This window comes from Bolinopsis microptera, chromosome 11 (assembly GCF_026151205.1).
Source record: "Bolinopsis microptera isolate Bmic1 chromosome 11, MBARI_Bmic_1.0, whole genome shotgun sequence".
Taxonomy (NCBI): domain Eukaryota; kingdom Metazoa; phylum Ctenophora; class Tentaculata; order Lobata; family Bolinopsidae; genus Bolinopsis; species Bolinopsis microptera.
The window spans coordinates 16,077,588-16,099,955 of record NC_087082.1 but is presented as its reverse complement, the minus strand read 5'-3'; the positions used below and the strand labels follow the sequence as shown (position 1 = coordinate 16,099,955).

Sequence of the window (22,368 nt, the reverse complement as noted above, 5' to 3'; positions counted from 1 at the left end):
AGAAGAAGGCCAAGTTCGTGGAATCTCTTTGTCGTGATGTTGACGAGGGGCGCGACATAAACTGGAGTCGCTTTAAGAAACTTAAAAGCTTCTCCTCAAATGGCTCAAAGCTGGACGTTTTCGATATGATGAACTTCTGTAAATTCTTCAAAGAGCTGTACTCAAAACCTTCCATCCCGAATGAAGAAACTGCTGACTTCACGGAACGCAGAAAGACTGAACTTCGTGTTCATGAACTCGTGGAAGTTCTGGACAAAGATATCGAAATAGAGGAACTTCGGACCGCCATCAAAGGCCTTAAGAAAGGGAAAGCCATCGCCGAAGATAAAATCCTGAATGAGTTCCTCATTTCGTCAGATGAACCAATGCTGTCAGCTGTTCTCAACCTGTTCAACCACTGTTTGAAACTCGGGGAGTATCCATGGACGACCTCTCTAGTTACCCCCTTGCACAAAAAGGGGAGTGTATACGATCCGAACAACTACCGGGCGATAGCCGTGGCGAGCAATGTTGGGAAGCTGTTTTCAACTATCTTATTACAGCGCCTACTCACATTCCGGTCACTGAACTGTCCAGACACCATAAACCAGCTAGGGTTCTGTAAAAAAGCACAGACGAGTGACCACATATTAACACTCTCAACTTGCATCCAAAAGTATGTAACGCAACGGAAAAAGAGGCTATATGGATGCTTCGTCGACTACGCGAAGGCGTTCGACTCTGTGTGCCGAGATGCCATGCTCTATAAACTCTGGGAGCTAGGAGTAAGAGGTCGATACTTTCAATGTATCGAGCAGATGTATTCACATTCCTCAGCAAAAATCAAACTGTTGAACAGATTGTCAGAGACAATCGACATTCACTGTGGGACTGAGCAAGGTCACCCGATGTCTCCTGAGCTGTTCAAGTGTTTCATCCACCAACTCTCCCTAGATCTGGATAACGCTGAGGAAGTCAACGTCCCTGAACTGAATAATGTTAATATCACTCATCTCCTCTGGGCTGATGATCTTATACTTCTTGCCCTTGACCATACTGGACTACAGAAACTTCTAAACGTTTTACACAGGTACTGTATCGAATGGGGACTAACCGTTAACATCGGAAAAACGGCAGTGATGGTGTTCAACCGTTCCGGGAGGCTCCTTAAAGAGAGTCTGACATTCCAACTCGGCGAAACCAACATCACATCAGTTCGAGAATATTGCTACCTCGGGATAACCTTCACCCTCAACGGTTCTTCAGCAGTAGCACAGAACAAACTGAAGCAAAAAGGTCTCAGAAGCTACTTCGCGCTAAAAAGCAGTATTGACTTAAGACACTTCAGGCGAACAATCGTATTCAAGCTATTCGACGCGCTTGTGGTACCGATTGTGACATACGGATGTCAGGTGTGGCTCCCAGAGACTCTCTTTGTCAGAAACTATCAAGATAATATCAACACCAAATCTCTCCTGAAGGAGACTGCAAGAGATCCTCTCGAAAAGCTTCATCTCTCATTCCTCAAGTGGACCTTAGGAGTGGGCAGAAAAACCTCAAATGCGAGTGTATGGGGTGATACAGGCCGCTGCCCCCTAGTGATAAAGGCATCAAAGCAAGTATTTGGGTATTTCAACCGACTTGAGCAAATGGACAGAGCTGGTTGCACAAGTCTAGCCAGACAGGCGTTCATAGAACAACGCACACTCAATCTGCCATGGTACAAAGGTATAGAAGATCTCCGACAAAGCCTTCAGTCAGTATCATCTCGTAGGTTGACCTACCCCAACCAACTCAAAACAGCACTACGTAGTACTTTTATTAACTGTTGGAACGATGAGCGGCAAAACAACCGGAAGCTCAGTTTCTACAACACTATCAAAAGTGAATTTACAGCTGAAGCGTACCTGAACCTGCAGCTCAGCGGAGAAGAGGTGAAGCGGCTGGCGCAGTTCAGAATGAGTGCTCATAAGTTCAACATCGAGACCGGTAGATACGCCATCAACCGTGAAAATCCGCTCAGTCGCATTTGTAAGCACTGTTCTTCATCAGACCTTGAAGCTGTCGGTATACTGGCCGAACTACCAATGTTTGAGCCGATCATTGAAGATGAGAAACACGTTCTCACGGATTGTTCGCTTTACGACGACCTGAGGCGAAACATAGGTCAGCAGGCGAGAACCATGATCACCTCTGGAGCGGAGACCTTTGCCGACCTCTTCAAGGATATCCTATTGATCAGAGAAACTGCCAGATTCTTGAGTAAAGTGAACAAGCGGAGGTTCCCCCCGAGTGACAGAAAAGAAAAGGAAGGACCTACAACATGACTCACGGACTCAACATGCGAAACGTGGATCCGACAGTGTGTTATTTTTCGTGTGCGTTTCACACTTTTGATTTAGTGTGGAATTTATGTGTGGATCTTAGGCATGAACACAAAGGACTGGTTGTTCGCGTCATGAACATTCCTTTTTAGAATAGCTCGGTTTTTAAACTTTTTAGACTATAACCGTCAACCGTGCATTTTTCAGGACAGGTTTCGGTTTTTTTAGTTTTTGACTTTCATTTTATCTTTATTTTTTAAAATTTAGATCCGACACAATGTTTATTGTAATGATCATTTTATTTCGAATCGAAATCCTTTCGAAATCCTATAAAAAGTTTTATATTTGACACGTTTACTCCGAGTAAAGATACTTTTAACAAAGAGTAACGATACTTTTTGTAACTACATAAAGTTCTCAGTTCTGTATTAAAAATAGATTACCATGCAGTGGACGGAACAGTCCTCACTAGGGGTTTATATCATGCTTGGTTATAATGAAGTCGTGGTATATCCATCTTGTTGATTAGATTGTACCGAAGTGTACAGGGGATTTCAGACACAGATCTGTGATAAGGTAAGGTCAACATCTAAAATAGAATAGATTACGTTTATCTCTCATTTCCTCGAGATAGAGATTAGAAGTGAGATAAGACAGCGAGACTGGATGTTATAATGGAACCAAAAACTAGTTCTTGGGCCAAGTTTTTTTGTCTTATCATTTTTATATTTATCTCTGAATTATTAAAGTTTTTAGAGATAATGTTGAATCAAGATTTAAATTTTATGTCATTAGCTCAAGAAGATACACACACGTGTACCTAATAATACACTGCCACAGTTATGTATATCGCCTAACAATATCTGATAATATTATTATACTGTCTGCGGTGTAGAATCTCTGCTATATTGCTGATTGCATCGAAATATTGTCACAAATAGTTCAACGAGAGTAGGTGGGCTTCTTGGATCTTGTACAGATTCCAACCCTACAGATTTGAAATTAAGATCTAGGAAGTTGGAAGGTGGTTTTAACCAGAAGTATTGCAGATATGAAGAAGAAATTTGAAACTGTGGATCTGAACAACAGCAAGTTTAAGAACAGAGGTTCGTTCTTCAACAAATATAGTGGTACTCCGGATCCTCCCCCTGCAGAGGTACCCGTCACCCGTTCTTACACTCCCATTGATACTTCAATACCAGCTGAGCCGCCAACTCCTGCCACGCCGCCAACTCCTGCTACGCCGCCAGCTACGCCGCCAGCCCCTGTAGTGGTTCCAACTCCAGTAGTGGCACCAGCTCCAGCTGTCACAATACAAGTACCAGCAACACCACCAGCTCCTGTTACACTCCCCAGTACTGGAGCAGTCAAATCAGCTGGTCCCACTCTCATATTCAAATCCTCACCCTCCTCCTCCCCAGCTAGCAGCAATCCCTCTACTAGATCCAGCTCCCCAGCTGTAAGTACCTCCTACTTTTATAATTCAATGCATGATTGTGTTAATTTACACTAAACTATGCACGGAATGCGGGTGACCACCCCCAATAATCAGCTGCATGAATGTTTGATTTATCTGATAAGTCACGTGGTATGGCTCCGCAGAGAGGAACCTATAAGCAGAGCCCAGTTCGGCCCCCAGTTCGGTGCATTACTCCTCCTCCGGATGAGAATACAGCTAACTATACTAAAAGTGTAAGTAGAAGTGGTCTTACTGTACGACGTACGTGATTTACTGACAGACCAATATATCTGTTCGTGCGTTTCGGGAACTTTAATCACTTATCAGTTAGTTCTCCGTATGTGATTTCAAAGAGTCTACGTTTTATGGTGAGACATTATTAGCAGAGATTTAACAAAGTGTTGAGTTAGAGGAAACATGTGATGTTTAGCACTGTAACGCATGCAACTGTTAACACTACAATTATCATGATTTATTAATTTTATTATATTACAACAGTTTGATAGCTGTAGATATTATGTAGTTATATGATAATTATTTATATAGCTGTAGATTTATTTAACGCTTGTCCGCACTCTGCGCCGCATGGCTCGCCGCTCGATATATCGTAATATATCGTATCTTTATTATAATTTGGGTACTTCGGACGGAGATATTATAACAACGACGGATAATCCGACAACGAAATCTAGAAAGCTGTTAATTCTTAATAATAGGATAAAAATACTTGTACCATGCTGCATTGTTCTCGATTTGATAATCTCAAAAAATTTTAAATCGTCGACGCAAATCGTGCAACCACATTGAGTATATTTACGAACATACGATTTTGATGACGATCTTTACATTAGATCAGACCTGAAAACAAATATTATATCACGGAAGAGTGTAAAGCGGCATACAAATTAACAAATTAAATCCATTTCTTAAGAATATTTCACATTAAATATCATAGCTACATATTTTGATATTTCCCTATTATTTAACTCATCATATGCTAACGTGGCAGGTTATCCCGAAGTCAGCTGCTGCAAAGCCCCAATCTACCTGCACCTCTCCTCTGCCCAGGTTTGAAAACCCGGACGCTGTCCCAATCCTGAACCGACAAGGCTCCCGATCCAGCGTTAATAAGACACCTGTCAAACCCAGAATGGTAATTATCTTACATAACAGTCGTCATGGTAACGATAATTTTAGACATTTGCAACCCCTAGATTCCAACGGTTTATTAATAAAGGTAAATATCCCCAGTATTGGTATGCCGCACCGTGGAACACCTAAAACATTCCTATCGTTAAACCCACAATGTTCAGGTGTCTCTGACTGATGACTCACAAGGTCCTGAGGAGGACACTAAACAGTCCCCTAGTCTCTCTAAACTAATATTTGGGGGTGCTAAAGGTTCTGCACCTACCTTTAACAGTCCAGATAGAGGTTATAACAGAGGTGTTTCTAATAATGGTGGGGCACTGTCACCAACAGGGATTGCACCCAGTAACGGTTCTGTTACTTCTCCTAGCAAGACTCCTGGTAAGTTAAAGTTATTGAGCATTATATATATTATTATATATGGTAGTAATTCAATATAGAATCAAGCTCAATATGTTGTTATTATTACCAATGATATATCCTATTTATGGCGGAGCAACTTATTAAATTCTACCGTTGAAAGGTTTATAATAGGGTGATGACTGTATCTAACAAACACCTCCAACCATGATAACTACCCTTCTAATGAGTGTTAATGTTGCAGCTACGCAAGGCAGTCCAACTGAAGCACAAGGTCCCACTACGCCCCGGATTAATGGTGGCACTACAAACGGGGGTTCTACCCCTAGAAGTACTTCAAATGGGGGCACCTCACCTGGGGGCACGGTGAACGGGGGCACCTCGCCTGGAGGGAAGAGTCTGTTTACTTCTAAACCAATCCTGCTCCCCATTTGCAAGGCGTGTCATCAGGAAATAAGGTACGCTTATGAAGATAGAGTTTATTAGGACTATATAAATATTACAGTTGCAGATTATGTTATACTGTTATAGTTTTAGAAGTAATACTGTCGTGCGTTTTTTTTCTCAAGGGAGGAGAGCTTTCACGATAATGTCTCTAAATATGCGAATACTTTGACATATTGGCGGCAAATAAGGCTCCTGCGAGTTTGACACTCGGATTGTTACTCAGCATATTTAACAAATCTTACGTTGTGCTCTGAAGAAGTTTGCCCCGGGGAAGCAGATTATTTTGGTCGTTACATTTTGGAGCGTAAGAAGGATAAAAAGGAGATTTTGGAGCGGTTATGAGAATCGTTGCTTGAATCGGACGGCAATTTCGGAATGTAAACATTGCTGATAGAATCACGCCCTAATCCTTTATATTCAACCGCAACCTCATTATTAGCTAAATGTTCGCATAAATCCCCCTGGAAAATATGTCGCACGCTTTGTTTCCGATAGCGGTTAGGTTGGTGTCTTCCTAATGGAATCATTAAGTTAATTTCCCCCCGTTTAGATGAAAAAGTGCCAAAAATTAATGATGTCCGCTGGTTTCCCCTAATTTTTGAACCTCATGAAACATGAAGTTGAGGTGACGGGCCGTGATTCTGAACTTAACTGTCAATGATTTAATAATTTAACTTCACTTAAACTTGAATAAAATACAAATTTAACTGTTAATAATAATAACTTACTTACTCGTGAAATAATATAATGTGTATTTTCAGAGGGCCGTACGTAGGAGCGCAGGGAAGGGCGTGGCACTCTGAACACTTTGTGTGTACTGTGTGCGATGGTGATTTATCACAGGTACGTTAAAATTGTGGGTTATTTTCATCTTATTAAAAGTAAGTTACTGGATTCTTTTATAAATATTATGTTAATTATGACAGAACTTTTAACTTATTGTTTAATGCTGATTGATGATAGCCCTCCTGTCAAACTTAATCATATTTTTTATTAACGATAAAACATTCATATTTACAATACGGAGATAATAAATATCCATATATGTACATCATATTCATAATTTGATAATAGCTTGGTAACACGACACTCTTCAACTTTTCTCGATAACATCAAGTTATCATGTGAAGTTACTTTCGTTTTCTAGTTACAAAGTAAGTTATTCAATTATTGCCCCCCTGTAATTCTATCTCGTTATCTTTGCTTGTAACATGTGACCTGGAGGCTGGAATGTCACATAATACCAGTTATGTTTCCCCACCTTCCTAATGAGAATTGAGAATTTAAAATCCGGCCCCTCAAGTTCACTATTCTCGTCACACCTCCTCAAACTATTTCTCTCTCAGATCTTTCAAGTTCACATTTTTCAAATATTTTCACTTTGAGAGTTGTAAGAAGATCATGCATGAATTGCTTCTTGTTTAATGGGCTGGAATTCATGGGAAGTAGACTTGATACTAATAATAAAGGTGAATTAGAACTAAAAATAGAGGGACTGCAATAAATAGAGTGACCACTGAAGTTCAGGCTTGAGCTCATGCTTAGTTAAACTAACCCAGCAACCGTCGACTGCGCTTCCATGGTAATGCTCTAATTGAAGTCAAATTGAATCTTGATACTTTAATTTAATTTGCAGGAGCAGAAAATGTGTTAAACTTGGGTTCAGGAATAAAGTTTTGCTTTCTAAATTATCCAGAAATGAACAGAAACCAAGTCCGTAACACCATGACGATACATTCGTTTTATTTGTGAGGTCCTTCACATCAGGAGAATTCTAGGAATCTGTGTTATTTGGGTTTGTTGCAATCGGTTAAAATCATTTCAACGATTATAATACTATAATACCTCCGCCACTGAGTGCTGCGCGCTATAATTCCCGACAGCTTGCTGGAGGGAATTTGCGGGCACGAAGTTGCGGAGGTATTATATTTTATAATACGTTCCGGTTCCGATTGCAGAAGGGGTGTAATCCGATACGTGCGCATCATACAATATAGTGTCTAATATATAGAACGCCAGTGTTATTTGTTTTGAAACTTGCCGCCAGCCAGTCTGAGTCTGGGCTGATAATACCCTCGCTTCTCTTGCGGGAAAAATGAGCAAATTATCAGCCCTCGGTGTCCCCGAGTTTTAGTGGATATAATTCCCGGAAGGTATTATAACAGATAACAGGGCGAGGGGGTGAGTTTATAAATTGCCTGGAGAAATAAATCCCTCTTACAACACTTACTTTGAATAAATATAAACACGATACACCATTAATTTTCCAGACCAAGTATGTAATTGTTTAATCTACTTACAGTGCTCGAGGGAATTACCCTGTCTCAAACTTAACCAGGCATAACTGAATAAGTGTTTTACTTACTGAGTGAGTGTTTTATTTAGGGTTTGCATTATCGGTCCACAATTTTTTATCGCCGATAACCGATAATAATTTTTCAATTATCGGCGATAACGATAATTATCGGCGATAAAATTTGGTCAGAACAATTAGCTTATTTTCCATCGATTCAGTGGCTTAATTAATCATACGTTCATGATTTATAACTTCCGTGATTGAGGGTCATGAATTCCCGAGATATCGTACACAAATTGTAAACGCGTAATTTCAAAATAGTCAATTAATTGAAAGTGAAGATCCGATATACTTTACAGTGAACAGTCAGTGACAATAACAATCTTACACAAAGTGGAACTCCACAGCCGCTAAACGGCTATACATTTCGGCTTGAGTTTTCTTTTCGATGTAAGATACTATTAGGGACTGATTTTTTGGTCGCTTGACTTTGGGGGATGCCGAAGATTTATCATTATTAGCAGCTGCATTTTCTATACCGTGTTTAACTCTCAAGTGGTACCAAAGATTAGTGTAAGACCTTTTGGCTGTTGTGCTGAGAAAAGACTTGTCACATTGCATGCAGGCCACGTTGTCCCCCTCTTTTGTGAAATGTTTCCAGATCTCGTTGGTTGACATATCAAGATTAACTAGTTTTCCGAGACACAACAGAAAACAGATAACAACTGATACGTGTAACGTAATCAATCAACGATTTAAGCAAATGAGCGACCCAGGCAAGTTAATCATCGGCATTCGGCAAGTTAATCATCGGCATTTCTCAGGGGAGGGGCGTGGAGTGTGGACTGTGCAGGAGTGTATTGTGTTGTTATGGTGTGTACTGTGCAGTACTGTGTCGGGTTCAAATTATTACCTTATAAGGTTGTAACTGAATTGATAGTTTGAAGTGAACAGCTTATCTGTAATAGGGTGGGGCGAAACTACGGGATACTTATTACAGATTTACCGTTTAAACTTTAATTCCGTTGAATTCAAATATGCAACTATCCCATGAAATATGAATACTTTTACATAGTACATACCTTGTTTCACCAATCAACAGTGATAAGATAACATTGCAAATCTTGCTGATTTAAGTACTTAAGTAGCAAATTCAGATGTTTTGATCAGTTTCACACATATCTTATGATCAATCTAGTGAAAATGGGAGGTAAGAATCTGCGAGTTAGCTGTAAAGTCTCGAAAATTCCGAAATTATTTTTGAAAAGAAATTTCTGAAATTATCGGTTTATCGGTCAGAAATTATCGCCGATAACCGATAACGATTTTACTACGAATTATCGCCTATAATTTTATCGCCGATATTATCGATTGCAAACCCTAGTTTTATTTACTAACTACCTGCAACGCTGTAAGATACGGGTGAGAGAATTCGGCAAAGTTTATGATGGTATGATGAGAGTGTTGACTAGGGTTTGCAATCGATAATATCGGCGATAAAATTATAGGCGATAATTCGTAGTAAAATCGTTATCGGTTATCGGCGATAATTTCTGACCGATAAACCGATAATTTCAGAAATTTCTTTTCAAAAATAATTTCGGAATTTTCGAGACTTTACAGCTAACTCGCAGATTCTTACCTCCCATTTTCACTAGATTGATCATAAGATATGTGTGAAACTGATCAAAACATCTGAATTTGCTACTTAAGTACTTAAATCAGCAAGATTTGCAATGTTATCTTATCACTGTTGATTGGTGAAACAAGGTATGTACTATGTAAAAGTATTCATATTTCATGGGATAGTTGCATATTTGAATTCAACGGAATTAAAGTTTAAACGGTAAATCTGTAATAAGTATCCCGTAGTTTCGCCCCACCCTATTACAGATAAGCTGTTCACTTCAAACTATCAATTCAGTTACAACCTTATAAGGTAATAATTTGAACCCGACACAGTACTGCACAGTACACACCATAACAACACAATACACTCCTGCACAGTCCACACTCCACGCCCCTCCCCTGAGAAATGCCGATGATTAACTTGCCGAATGCCGATGATTAACTTGCCTGGGTCGCTCATTTGCTTAAATCGTTGATTGATTACGTTACACGTATCAGTTGTTATCTGTTTTCTGTTGTGTCTCGGAAAACTAGTTAATCTTGATATGTCAACCAACGAGATCTGGAAACATTTCACAAAAGAGGGGGACAACGTGGCCTGCATGCAATGTGACAAGTCTTTTCTCAGCACAACAGCCAAAAGGTCTTACACTAATCTTTGGTACCACTTGAGAGTTAAACACGGTATAGAAAATGCAGCTGCTAATAATGATAAATCTTCGGCATCCCCCAAAGTCAAGCGACCAAAAAATCAGTCCCTAATAGTATCTTACATCGAAAAGAAAACTCAAGCCGAAATGTATAGCCGTTTAGCGGCTGTGGAGTTCCACTTTGTGTAAGATTGTTATTGTCACTGACTGTTCACTGTAAAGTATATCGGATCTTCACTTTCAATTAATTGACTATTTTGAAATTACGCGTTTACAATTTGTGTACGATATCTCGGGAATTCATGACCCTCAATCACGGAAGTTATAAATCATGAACGTATGATTAATTAAGCCACTGAATCGATGGAAAATAAGCTAATTGTTCTGACCAAATTTTATCGCCGATAATTATCGTTATCGCCGATAATTGAAAAATTATTATCGGTTATCGGCGATAAAAAATTGTGGACCGATAATGCAAACCCTAGTGTTGACTTTTGATGGTCCTATATAATTCGTCAAAGGTTGTTTTTTTAAAGATATGAAGAAATCGAGTAATTTCTTCTATTTCACATCTATTGTTGATGTTGGTAAATTGCTCAGTTGAGGCAAATAGCATGAATACAGGATCATTTTCTTCTTCCTCTCAGCTTTCTGCCGTAGAATGACGAATGGGTCAGAAGGTTTCTTGAAATTGTATTTCCTCCACAGAGATAAATAGCTGATGTCGCTCATAACAAAAATACCATAACTGATATAAAACTCCATGACAACCTCATTGAAATTGGATGGAGAGTAGGACGTTACACAAACTGTTGTGTCATAGTGTGCGTAGTTGTCAATTTATTTATTTCCTTTTATTCCATGGAAAAGATAGTACATTTTCAGCCATAGACATTTTCTTTGACGTTTGACGGTTGTTAAAACCCGTTCACATTGATTAAGAAAGATAAGAATAGCATATTACAAGGAAGTTAGTTTACAGGTTGCCATGACATAACCAAATCGAGCAGAAAATAATCCTCAGAACTCAGATGCGTTTCTAAAGAATAGTGACACAATCATCATCATATAACCAGTAACCAGCTACAGTAACTTTTTCACATCTCATTCTCTCTGTTACAGAGATTTAACTAACAAACTTAATACATTATTTACTAACTAACTAATTAACTAACTAATCAACTAACTTATTAACTAACTAATCAAATAACTCACTAACTTCAGGGATTCAAAGAAGTGGAGGATAAGTTGTTTTGTGGACCGTGCTACTTTGAGGAATTCGGAGAAAAGTGTGCTAACTGTGGCAAAACTTGTGCTGGGGTAAGTGGGGCAAATGGGGCAAATGGGGTAAATGGAGCAAATGGGGTAGTGGGGCAAATCAGGAAATTTTTAATTGTCGCTAATGGCACAAAACAGGAAATTATTAATTGATTATAGTCCCAATATTTTTACTGAACAGTATTTAGTTTAGTTCTGTTCAATTCTTTACGATTTCATCTACTCTATTCCTGGGCTGAACAATTTCCTGAACACACTAGGTTAAATCCCTTAAAATGATGTATAAACATGTCAGTAAATGAGATTAAAATTGACGCAAGTAATTGGCATCTAACTTCAACCAGGCTTCTAATTATTTGATCAGATATGATTATACCAGATACCCCGTAACTGATATAAGCTGATGACCTGGTAAACATCTGAAATAAGAAACCCTGGAATTCACATCAGATTCCGTCATAACTTGACAGTGATCTGCGAGTGATCTGCGAGGTGTAGATATTGTATCAACCCCCCTAGCTATCTTATGTGGAGACTGTAAGTCGACGAAAATTTCTCTGTGGCAGGAAATTGGAAAATTCTCTGTTTCGAATTTATACAGGAAACCATGGGCATATAAATAGCGACCAGAGTGGCAGGGAGGGCTTGGTGACTCCGGAAATAGTTTATTACGGAAACCAATCAGTTGTAACGGAAACCGATATTGGAGGAATGGAATGTAAGAAATGATGATCAAACATCAAAGAGAAAGCATGTAAATATCATGAATAGGCTAGCTATGATTTTTGATTTACACTTTTGTAAATTATTTTGCAAATTTCTTTAGGATTATTTACAGCCACTCAAAAATTAAAATCCAAAAAGTGAAACAATAAACAAAGCATACAGTTCTCATCGAGAATTTAGAGCAGATGTGAAATATTTCTTCAAATTTGTCATTTATGTAGCAGATAATAAATATTAAATATAATCTTTTCTAAAAGTTTCTTGATTAAGTTGATCATTAACTTAATGATTCTCCGTAAATCGGTCAACAAATTCAATAACCGATTAAATCGTCTCATTTTGAGAGAATTTAGAGACGATCAAAAGATTAAAACTTAAAAGTGAAACAATAAACAAAGCATACAGTTCTCATCGAGAACTTAGAGCAGCTGTGAAATATTTCTTCAAATTTTCCATTTATATAGCAGATAATAAATATAAACCATGAAATCTTCTAAAAGTTTCTCGATTAAGGAGGTTATTAACTCAATAAAGTCAATAAATTCAGTCCTTATCCTTAAAGTAAACAAGAGATAGGTTCGTCAAATTATTTGGCGCCACCAGAAACAGCTCATCTTGCGACTTAGTAGTGTCCAGGAATAGATTATGACATCATGTACTACAGTTTTGCTGCGCTGCAACCTGCCCCTTAGATACAATTCTCGTTACAAACTTATTGAAACTAGAAACACTGAGATAGTACACCAGAGGGTTTGAGGAGAAGTTTACAAATGTTATGTACGATCATTTCAAAACCAGCTAAGAACACAGCGTTGTTCCGCTTAAAATTATCACTTGAAAATGACATGATGCAGTTGTACACTGTAGGGAGCCAATGAAACAATCAGCACGATCGAGACTAATACCAGAGTCATTGAGCCCTGTAAATTCAACCCTCTAGCTTTTTCTACAAACCTCAACAACCACAGAGTAGTGAAGACAATGGATAGAACTGGTATTATCAAATACGCAGCAAATACCAGCTCTTTAATATTCTGATACTCTGCCATCTCCATTCTCCATTCTCCAGACAGTGCATTATATTCCTACTAAAGATGAACGTCCACTTTGGCAGGACTCCACAAAGAACTGTTGAAATGACAGCAAATACCCAGACACAAACCGTTATAACACGTTATAACACGGCCATATTTCACGGCCACATTTCTTCGTCTTCAGTCTAGACTTCAGAGGGAACTTCAAAGACATTGTCTTGTTGACGTTCAGGGCACAGATCAGGAACATGGACACAATAGCTGTGATGTAACCATTAACCGTTGAATGAGCACACATGAGACTACCCAGAACCCAGCGCTTTAAGAGCAGTCCTGGGATGGCCGTGAGGGATTTGGGGACACATCATGTCCGCTACTGCACGGTACATCATGTACGCTACTGCACGGTACATCATGTCCGCTACTGCACGGTACATCATGTCCGCTACTGCACGGTACATCATGTCCGCTACTGCACGGTACATCATGTCCGCTACTGCACGGTACCGGATCAGTATCACATATACCTCGTCCAGGTTTATAGCGTGGTATTTGATGGAGGATACGAGAACTAGGGTATTTCCAGAAAGGGACAGCAGGAAATTTAGAATGCTCCAGAAGATTAGGATGTACCCCCCAGTAGATAGACTCTGAAGCCGTAAAGGTGGTTTTGCTCTCTCCATAAGAGGAGCGAATATGTAGCGAACATTTAAAAGATGTTTATAAACAGGGAAATCACGTTTCCAGTGTCCGTAAGAACTAAAGCAGTCAGCTGGTTCTCTGCAGAAACATGTGTTTAATCGCAGAAATATAGGACGGACTGTCAAATATAACTAATAATACTAATAATACTGCATAATTAAATGAATAGTTTGTACTCCTTCAATGTAGTGTAATAATATGTCTAGACATGAGTAGTTAAAGCTTCAAAATACTAATGCTAATTTTGTATGATCTCCGGAAAAGAATAAATTATGTTAACTTTCAAAAAGTAATATTTCTCTGTAAGTATTAACATTACAAAATTTTCCAAAATATGCTATTTTATCGTTAAATAAAGGAATAAGACTCAACATGCTATGTTATGCACCTCGTTTGGCTTGATACTACCTTCTTTCCAACTCACCTTGTAACAGCTGGTCACAATGTTATTTACATGATGGTAAAAACCTGGAAAACAGCGCATTCGGCTTCAAAAAAACATCTTCTATAACTTTAAGACTTAATGCCATTACAATCGCTCTTTAAATGACCAGCTCGGCTAATAGTAATAAAGCAGAGCTTGTTAATCAAAACACCATTACTACAAATATGCTGAAAAATAACAGATATAATCTGTTCAAGAATATTTTATTGTCGTCAAATGCTGAACAAATGTGTTCAGATTGCAAATTTGGGAATATTTTACTCTTTGGAGTTATCTCACTTTTTTACTTTTCCTGTACAACTAAGGTCGATCTGCGACCTCAAATTTTTGTATCTCGTTGAATGCTTTAACCAATAAACTACAGCGGCGTATACTGTATCTTCAGCAAAGGTTTGAGATCACTGAACACCCTCTTCTGAGTATGTACTTTAATTGTGGCAAGTCATGGTAGTGGTACTGTAACTAACTAATAAACTCTGTAACTCATTGAATCTGACAACACTTTAGTAGTTAGTAGAGTTAGTAATTAGCATTCCGACATCAACTGACCAGGTTATAACATGTCGTTATTGTTTACCATACTTAAATCACCAGTCATCAATGATGGTTTATTCCAACGCTATGACACTGACAGTTAAACCCCGATTTACCGCGCCCCGATTTACCGCGAACCCCGATTTACCGCGGATGTTTCCTTTCCCCCAAACTCCGCGGTAAATCGGTGTTTTACTGCACCAAGTAAGGGGATACAGGTTAGGTGTTGTTGTATGACGAATTTATTATATACAATATATCTAGATAGGGTGTAAGAACCGGTCTGGGGTTCAGGCTGCCGGATATTGCCGGAAACATGAAAAAAATTCTTGTTTGTGGGCTTTTTTTTCCATTATAATATTAAAAGCCATGTGGAATATCACAATAAGACAGTGTTTACAGTCCGAACTCCGACTAACTGTGTTCATGCCCTATCCCAAATTTCAACCAATTTTCTGCTCTGCAGTCACTGGTTAGTGGTTGATATCCTGTGCGTGTGAAGGTCCCTGGTTGTTTTGCTGTGTGAGCAGAGCTAAAAACGAGTTGGAGTAAAATCAAAACGTATATTTCAAAAATTCACTGCGCCTTGCGTAGCACAAATTTAGAAATTTTTCTAGAAATAAAACCAAATACCCAGCTCTCACATTAACCTAGTATATATATAGCGTCAATATAACCAAGAATAATGTCCACAGCGTTTTTAATGGCGTAATAGTCTTGTTATATTCCTTGGTATAAGGTAACGGGTCTGCTTGTCACAATAAAACAGGAACCCTCTGCTTGCGATGCTCACGAGCAAAGCACTGTTTTTTCATTGGTCTGGGTACCTGCTTTGTCATTGGTCTGGGTACCTGCTTTGTCATTGGTCTGGGTACCTGCTTTGTCATTGGTCTGGGTACCTGCTTTGTCATAGGTCTGGGTACCTGCTTTGTCATTGGTCTGGGTACCTGCTTTGTCATTGGTCTGGATACCTGCTTTGTCATTGGTCTGGGTACCTGCTTTGTCATTGGTCTGGGTACCTGCTTTGTCATTGGTCTGGGTACCTGCTTTGTCATTGGTCTGGGTACCTGCTTTGTCATTGGTCTGGGTACCTGCTTTGTCATAGGTCTGGGTACCTGCTTTGTCATTGGTCTGGGTACCTGCTTTGTCATTGGTCTGGATACCTGCTTTGTCATTGGTCTGGGTACCTGCTTTGTCATTGGTCTGGGTACCTGCTTTGTCATTGGTCTGGGTACCTGCTTTGTCATTGGTCTGGGTACCTGCTTTGTCATTGGTCTGGGTACCTGCTTTGTCATTGGTCTGGGCACCTGCTTTGTCATTGGTCTGGGTACCTGCTTTAGCATTGGTCTGGGTACCTGCTTTGTCATTGGTCTGGGTAGTGGGTACCTGCTTTGTCATTGATCTGGGTACTTGCTTTGTCATTGGTCTGGGTACCTGCTTTGTCATTGGTCTGGGTACCTGCTTTGTCATTGGTCTGGGTACCTGCTTTGTCATTGGTCTGGATACCTGCTTTGTCATTGGTCTGGGTACCTGCTTTGACTCCTTTCTTTGTGTTACAAAAATACTCCCATAAACAGGTATTAGCTATCATGAATTCACTGTCACTGAGAGCCTGCACTGACTAGATGCTGCTTCACGCTTCACAAGGATAAAGGATTTTTCTGGACCGGAACAGTGTGATAGGAATAGGAAATTTGCCCTAAAGAAACGTACCACCGCATCTAAAACGGCAGGTAATAAAAGTAATCTTCAAAATAACGTTTATTTCATCTTTACAAACTTCTTACATTTTCTGCAGAATTTACTTTTCAAGAAATCATTTTTTCCTCTGAATAAAATAATGTGTGATCTCAATGATAATTCAGAGAATGACGCAACCTTTTTAAATCGTAATAAACCGTAACTCGTAAAACATTCCCCAATTTCACCACCAACCAATCTGAATAACTCTTCACCAGTCATAATCGCTCTACAAGTCACGTGATGTGATTTCAACCAATCACGTTCGTTTTGATAAGAGAAAGAAATCCTCCCTAGCTGATGTGACAGCCAGGCGTCCGATGATTATATTTTGGTACACGACGTATTATATTTATTTATATGCCTCACTTATATTGGTTATTAGATAATGTGTTTACGGACCCAGCCCCACAAACTCGATCATTTTGGGCAAATTTCAATTACCTGAATAACCCGTTCAACATAGAACGTAAGTTTGACATTCAACAAAATACATTGCTCATCTAAGAGATTGTTTACGCTAATCAAACTTCTACACTACATCACCACTCAACTTTTTCCGCATATTTGCTCCCTGGGAAGGCATGTGTTTGCATTCCACCGCGACATGTTTAATGTTTATCTACACTTTACGTGTAAACCTAGCGCCTCTGGAGATTGTGGTAACTCAATGTGTGTCAGCTTTAACGAAGTAATTATTTAATGATGTTACTCTGTAATTATTTACGTAACTTACAGGTTTGTAACGAAGTAATTACTTAATAATGTTACTCTGAATTAACTTACAGGGTTCTCCAAAACGTTAAGCAACTTTTAGATTTGTTAAATTAATTCCTCTTAATGTCTGCAAATGGACAACTTCCATGAATTGAACGAAATTAGAGATATAGCTGCATGCAACAGATGTTGGGAAAATCTTTTTCAAGGGTACAGTTTACCGCATTAAGGTATTTTTAAGAATCATTTTTGTCGGTAAGATCCTGTTTTATAATAATAATAATAATGTCTGCTAAGTAGGTTGAAGGAAAACAAGAATTTAAGTCCCGTGTAAATATTCGACATTCCTATTTTTCTGCTATATCTATAATCTCGCGGTGCTGAAGCAATGTTACGTTTCTTTACAAGCGTGAACTCTTGGTTAGAAATGAACAATCCATAATAATCCACTATTATATATTATAGATCATTATAGCTCAAACTTATTACCAACTTGGCAAGTAACAAGAGATGTAAATTTATGGTTAGCGTCTAATAATATATAATAATATATAATAATATATAATAATATATAATAATATATAATAATATATAATAATATATAATAATATATAATATATTATAATTATAATATATATAGCTAATCTAATCTTTGAGCTAAAACAATTAATCAAAAATAACCCTCAACCCCCCAGCCCCCTTCCCGCCACCACAAATTATAATCGCTATTCTAGATGAACCTTTCTTCTCAGCTAGCCAAGAAACATCAAAAATTGTATAGTCATCTTGAAACAATCCTGCACATTTTTTTCAATCAGAATTACTTAGACATATCTGTTATATTTTCTCAGTCAATACCAATTATCAATTACCTAATAAGTTGTATCTTTTAAAGTTATTTATCTCTCTGTTTCAGTCGGTAATTCAAGCATTGGGAAAGAGCTACCACCCTGAACATTTCACTTGTTTTGACTGTGGGATCGTTCTTAAAGAAGGCTTCAATGTGGATAAAGGTAGTTTATTAGAGATTCTATCGAACAGACAAGATTCATAGAACTGTTCATTTTAAAACGCCAAATATGTTCATTGAGTTTACTGTGCGAATATTTAAAATATCCGTGTTAGACCGAGAAAGTAGACAATGATTATAGCCTGCTGTCAGTGGACTGCTTGCAGCTAATTACTGCAACACATTCCCATATCTCAGTCAGCAGAGTCTTAATAATATCTATTACAGGTAACCCGTACTGCCAAGCCTGTCACATGAACTTTATGCCTGTTTGTGCTGGGTGTAACGGGAGGATAGAAGGAGCAAGCCAGTGGATTAGTGCTCTTGAAAAAGATTGGCACAACGGCTGCTTTACTTGTGGAGTAAGTTATCCTAATAACCATGTTTAGTAACCTAATAACCTAGTAACCTAGTAACCTAGTAACCTAGTAACCTAGTAACCTAGTAACCTAGTAACCTAGTAACCTAGTAACCTAGTAACCTAGTAACCTAGTAACCTAGTAACCTAGTAACCTAGTAACCTAGTAACCTAGTAACCTAGTAACCTAGTAACCCAGTAACCAATACCAAGTTATCCTTAGTATCAAATGTTGTTATTTTACTCGGTAAACCCAGGTAAGGATGTTATACAATAAACATTGATATCTGTAATTGCGGGAGCAGCTAATGCCCTTTCTGCTCTTAGTTCTAGAATGCTTTTTGTATAAAACTACACATCGAGTAAGAACCGTGGTTATAACTTTTAGACGGAGCATCCTCAATACTCCTTATTCAGCTTAAACGATACACTTGTACTTCCAATGAGCTTTCTCTTTATACGGAACGCGCGAAAACATTTAATTGATCAAAGGTTTAAATCGTATCTGTATGTTGATGACGCGCGCTGTTAAGTTAGTTTATTTGCAGATAATTTGTACATAACCTTACGAGACATATTTATTGTTCGACATAACTCCGGTGACCTAAATAATTTGGGACCGAAAATATGGGAATTTTTTCCGAAAACCGCCACATTTCGTACCCCAAATTAAATCATGAAATTTGGGGAGGTTTTCATCTCCTTATTCTACAAAAAATGAAACCCAATATCTGAGAAAATTAAATACAAAGATCTTCTCTAATCAGCTGTTTCATCTTGTAAACAATTTTTTCAATCTCCGGAGCCTTTGAAAGTTAGCCTCGACTTAACTTATAATCCTCCAGAGGGTATATGAGACCGACAGTGTTTGTTATCTTCCACTACTCCCGAAATTTCACTGCCGTGGCCAATAAAGTAGTGACAGAGCTTGCTTATTTTTAATGGAACGTATCCAAAATCATTTTTTAAGCAATTTATGATCGAATACTTTATACTAGTGTTCATTAATTGTTTGATGAATCATATTTATAGCTTACTATATTGATAGAAAATCGATAAAGTCATAATTAAGGAAAATACGTGAAAAATAATTTGGGGATAGTTATAATGATGGTGACCTAAATTTTGGTAGTCCGAAAATATGGTGTTTTTTTCTTTAAAAACCACCTACTTTCGTACCATTTAAATATGTCTCGTAAGGTATATGATGTGAATTGTGAAACGTGAGATCAGAAGCCGATACATTTTCTTGTTTCAACCGAGATAATCTTTGGGTACTCTAATTCGTCTTTTTAATAAGACTCAATTGTAATTTAAAGTGATCATGGATCGCCTAGAATTATTTATATTACTATTAGGAACTGTTTCAACTTGATGTAGCTACTGCATACTACAGATTCAAATCCGTCGTACGCAAAATAGTTTAACACTCAAAAGTCAAAACATATTATCTTACCGTCATAAAATCAACTTCTTTATAAAGTAATTATGACATATTTGTACTCCAACTGCGACGGATGGTTATATTTTAAATGTGTTTGCTTCCCGGTATTTAACCCAAACACTTAACTTTAATTAATCTTAATTAATAACCAATTAATCTTTATTCCAGGTCTGCAAAGCCCCTCTAGCCGGATCCTCATTCTATCACGACGGACAAGGAAAGGCTTTGTGTCAGGTTCATGCCCGGTCCACCAACCGACCGACCGTGGCTTAATTCCGAGCCGATTCAGGAAACTCAAATATTCAGACCAACCACGAAGATTAAGCTGTCCGCCACGATTTAATGTGTTTTGTATGATTTGGTGTTAAGAGATATTAAATGGTTAGAGTTTTGGTCTGAAAAGCTGTGATATTAGGGATCATGATTGTTGTATTTGATATTTTAAGATTGAAAAGTTTTTCGTGTAATTAACCACTGCTGAACACCAAGGTTATAACGCAATAATTTTAATTGTTTTCAGTTTTATCCTTGATCAATATTTTAAGTAGTGAGTAATCCAAAATTGCCCTGACAGACTTGATTGGTAAATATTATATGACTGCTGGACCATTTACGACAGCTTACCTAGCTGAATAAAGAACCTTATAGCAGCCACCTCTTTAAGCTTTAAAGTACCACGCTCTTACAACCCTTTAATTTTATGACGCTTAAACATTAAACGTACAAATTTAATGATTTCTGTCTGTTGATGGTCGTGATCGTAGTATATTGCAGTTCCCCTGGTTAATCCCTACATTTGTAGAAGTGTATACCATTTTGTTTCTTGTGGGAAAAGCATTTCATCAGTAAGACTCGATGTCCGTCATTATGCATAACATGAAACAAGACTCAGGTTTTGTACTTAAATTGCATGCCCTTTTATTAATCATATTTTGCTCTTAAAATCTTTTGATGTTTTTACTAAATTTGTATGATAAAAGATTCGATAAATTCAAAAGAATTGGTCGTTATTTGTGCATTTTCTCGAAAATTCCTACATTCTGCAACCTTAAAATTGAAACTTATCCTAATAAAATTATGTTTAATCTTCTCCTCTGTCAAAATATGCCCGCTCAATTAATCATCTTGATTAACTTGCAATAACCTAATAGATTCAACACGGCTGCAGACACGAGATAACAGCGTATCCAGCAAAGTAAGCCAATCAGAAAGTCATACATCACTGGGACGAACTGAGAAATTTGCAGCCGTGAAATTAAGATCCAATAGTGTACGTTAAAAATAATATACTTCCAGTCCACAAAGCGTTAAACCTAATCGGGACATTTTGTAATCTTACACTGTGATAATTGTGGTTATATTATTAGCCTCTTGAAATAACGACAACCATTTTCCAGGCTTTGTCGTTCGGATTCGTGATCCTTTTTTTGCTGTTTTGGCTTTGAGAAGTGGGGTATTATCTATTTGGTTGCTAAGCAAACTTTTTGCAATCATACACTGCTTATATTTCGATGTGAAATTATTCTGAACCATGACAATAAGACACCGGCTTTAACCTTGTAACCATATACTCGCAGCAAATTACAGTTCAGCATGAGCAAAGAGCGATCAATATTTTAATAAATCATCGTCGTGGACAAAATGTCATTAAATCATGATATGATTCTATTCTTTGCTCTAATTATACGAAGATGTCAATTTCTGGAAATAACCGTAGAAAAATTAAGGTGGGAAGGGAAATGTGCTCAGAATTTGGTGTCACTTTTTGAAATTCTTCGAACTAAATGAAAAGCAACGCCCACATTTTTAAACCACATCTTTCTTTGAATAAATAATGATCATCAAATTATCGGTTGTCAACGTTGCCCCCGAAATTGCCCTTTTAAGTTTAACTGTTCAATTGCTGACTAATAGCAATAGGAATGCCGAATGGGTGTTAAACCATTCCCTGTGAAGATCATGAAGAGTTTATTAATCAATCGAGTTCAGGGTCTCACCAATCAATTTTAATTAAGTAGTTAAGAAAACCACTAAAAAAGTCTTAGATCTTTGCATTATTAGATCACATTAAATAGTTTCCACCAT

At 37.9% G+C, this 22,368-nt stretch overlaps 1 protein-coding gene across 7 annotated transcripts in view; it reads left to right on the top strand.

Moving 5' to 3' along the window:
- The window catches only part of LOC134822721 (PDZ and LIM domain protein 5-like), a 37,442-nt gene extending 16,166 nt beyond the window's left edge, over positions 1-21,276 (top strand). For 3 of the 7 annotated variants that reach the window (XM_063833932.1, XM_063833933.1, XM_063833930.1), the window contains 10 exons: positions 3,353-3,762; positions 3,906-3,995; positions 4,772-4,915; positions 5,076-5,292; positions 5,516-5,729; positions 6,480-6,561; positions 11,521-11,616; positions 18,389-18,485; positions 18,710-18,843; positions 20,452-21,276. In XM_063833932.1, the coding sequence (XP_063690002.1) occupies positions 3,353-3,762; positions 3,906-3,995; positions 4,772-4,915; positions 5,076-5,292; positions 5,516-5,729; positions 6,480-6,561; positions 11,521-11,616; positions 18,389-18,485; positions 18,710-18,843; positions 20,452-20,556 (1,589 nt within the window). In that variant the 3' untranslated portion in view covers positions 20,557-21,276. The remainder of the gene's footprint in view (positions 1-3,352; positions 3,763-3,905; positions 3,996-4,771; positions 4,916-5,075; positions 5,293-5,515; positions 5,730-6,479; positions 6,562-11,520; positions 11,617-18,388; positions 18,486-18,709; positions 18,844-20,451) is intronic. The other 4 variants (XM_063833936.1, XM_063833935.1, XM_063833934.1 and 1 more) reach the window with 2 other exon arrangements.
- Positions 21,277-22,368: the final 1,092 nt, after the last annotated feature.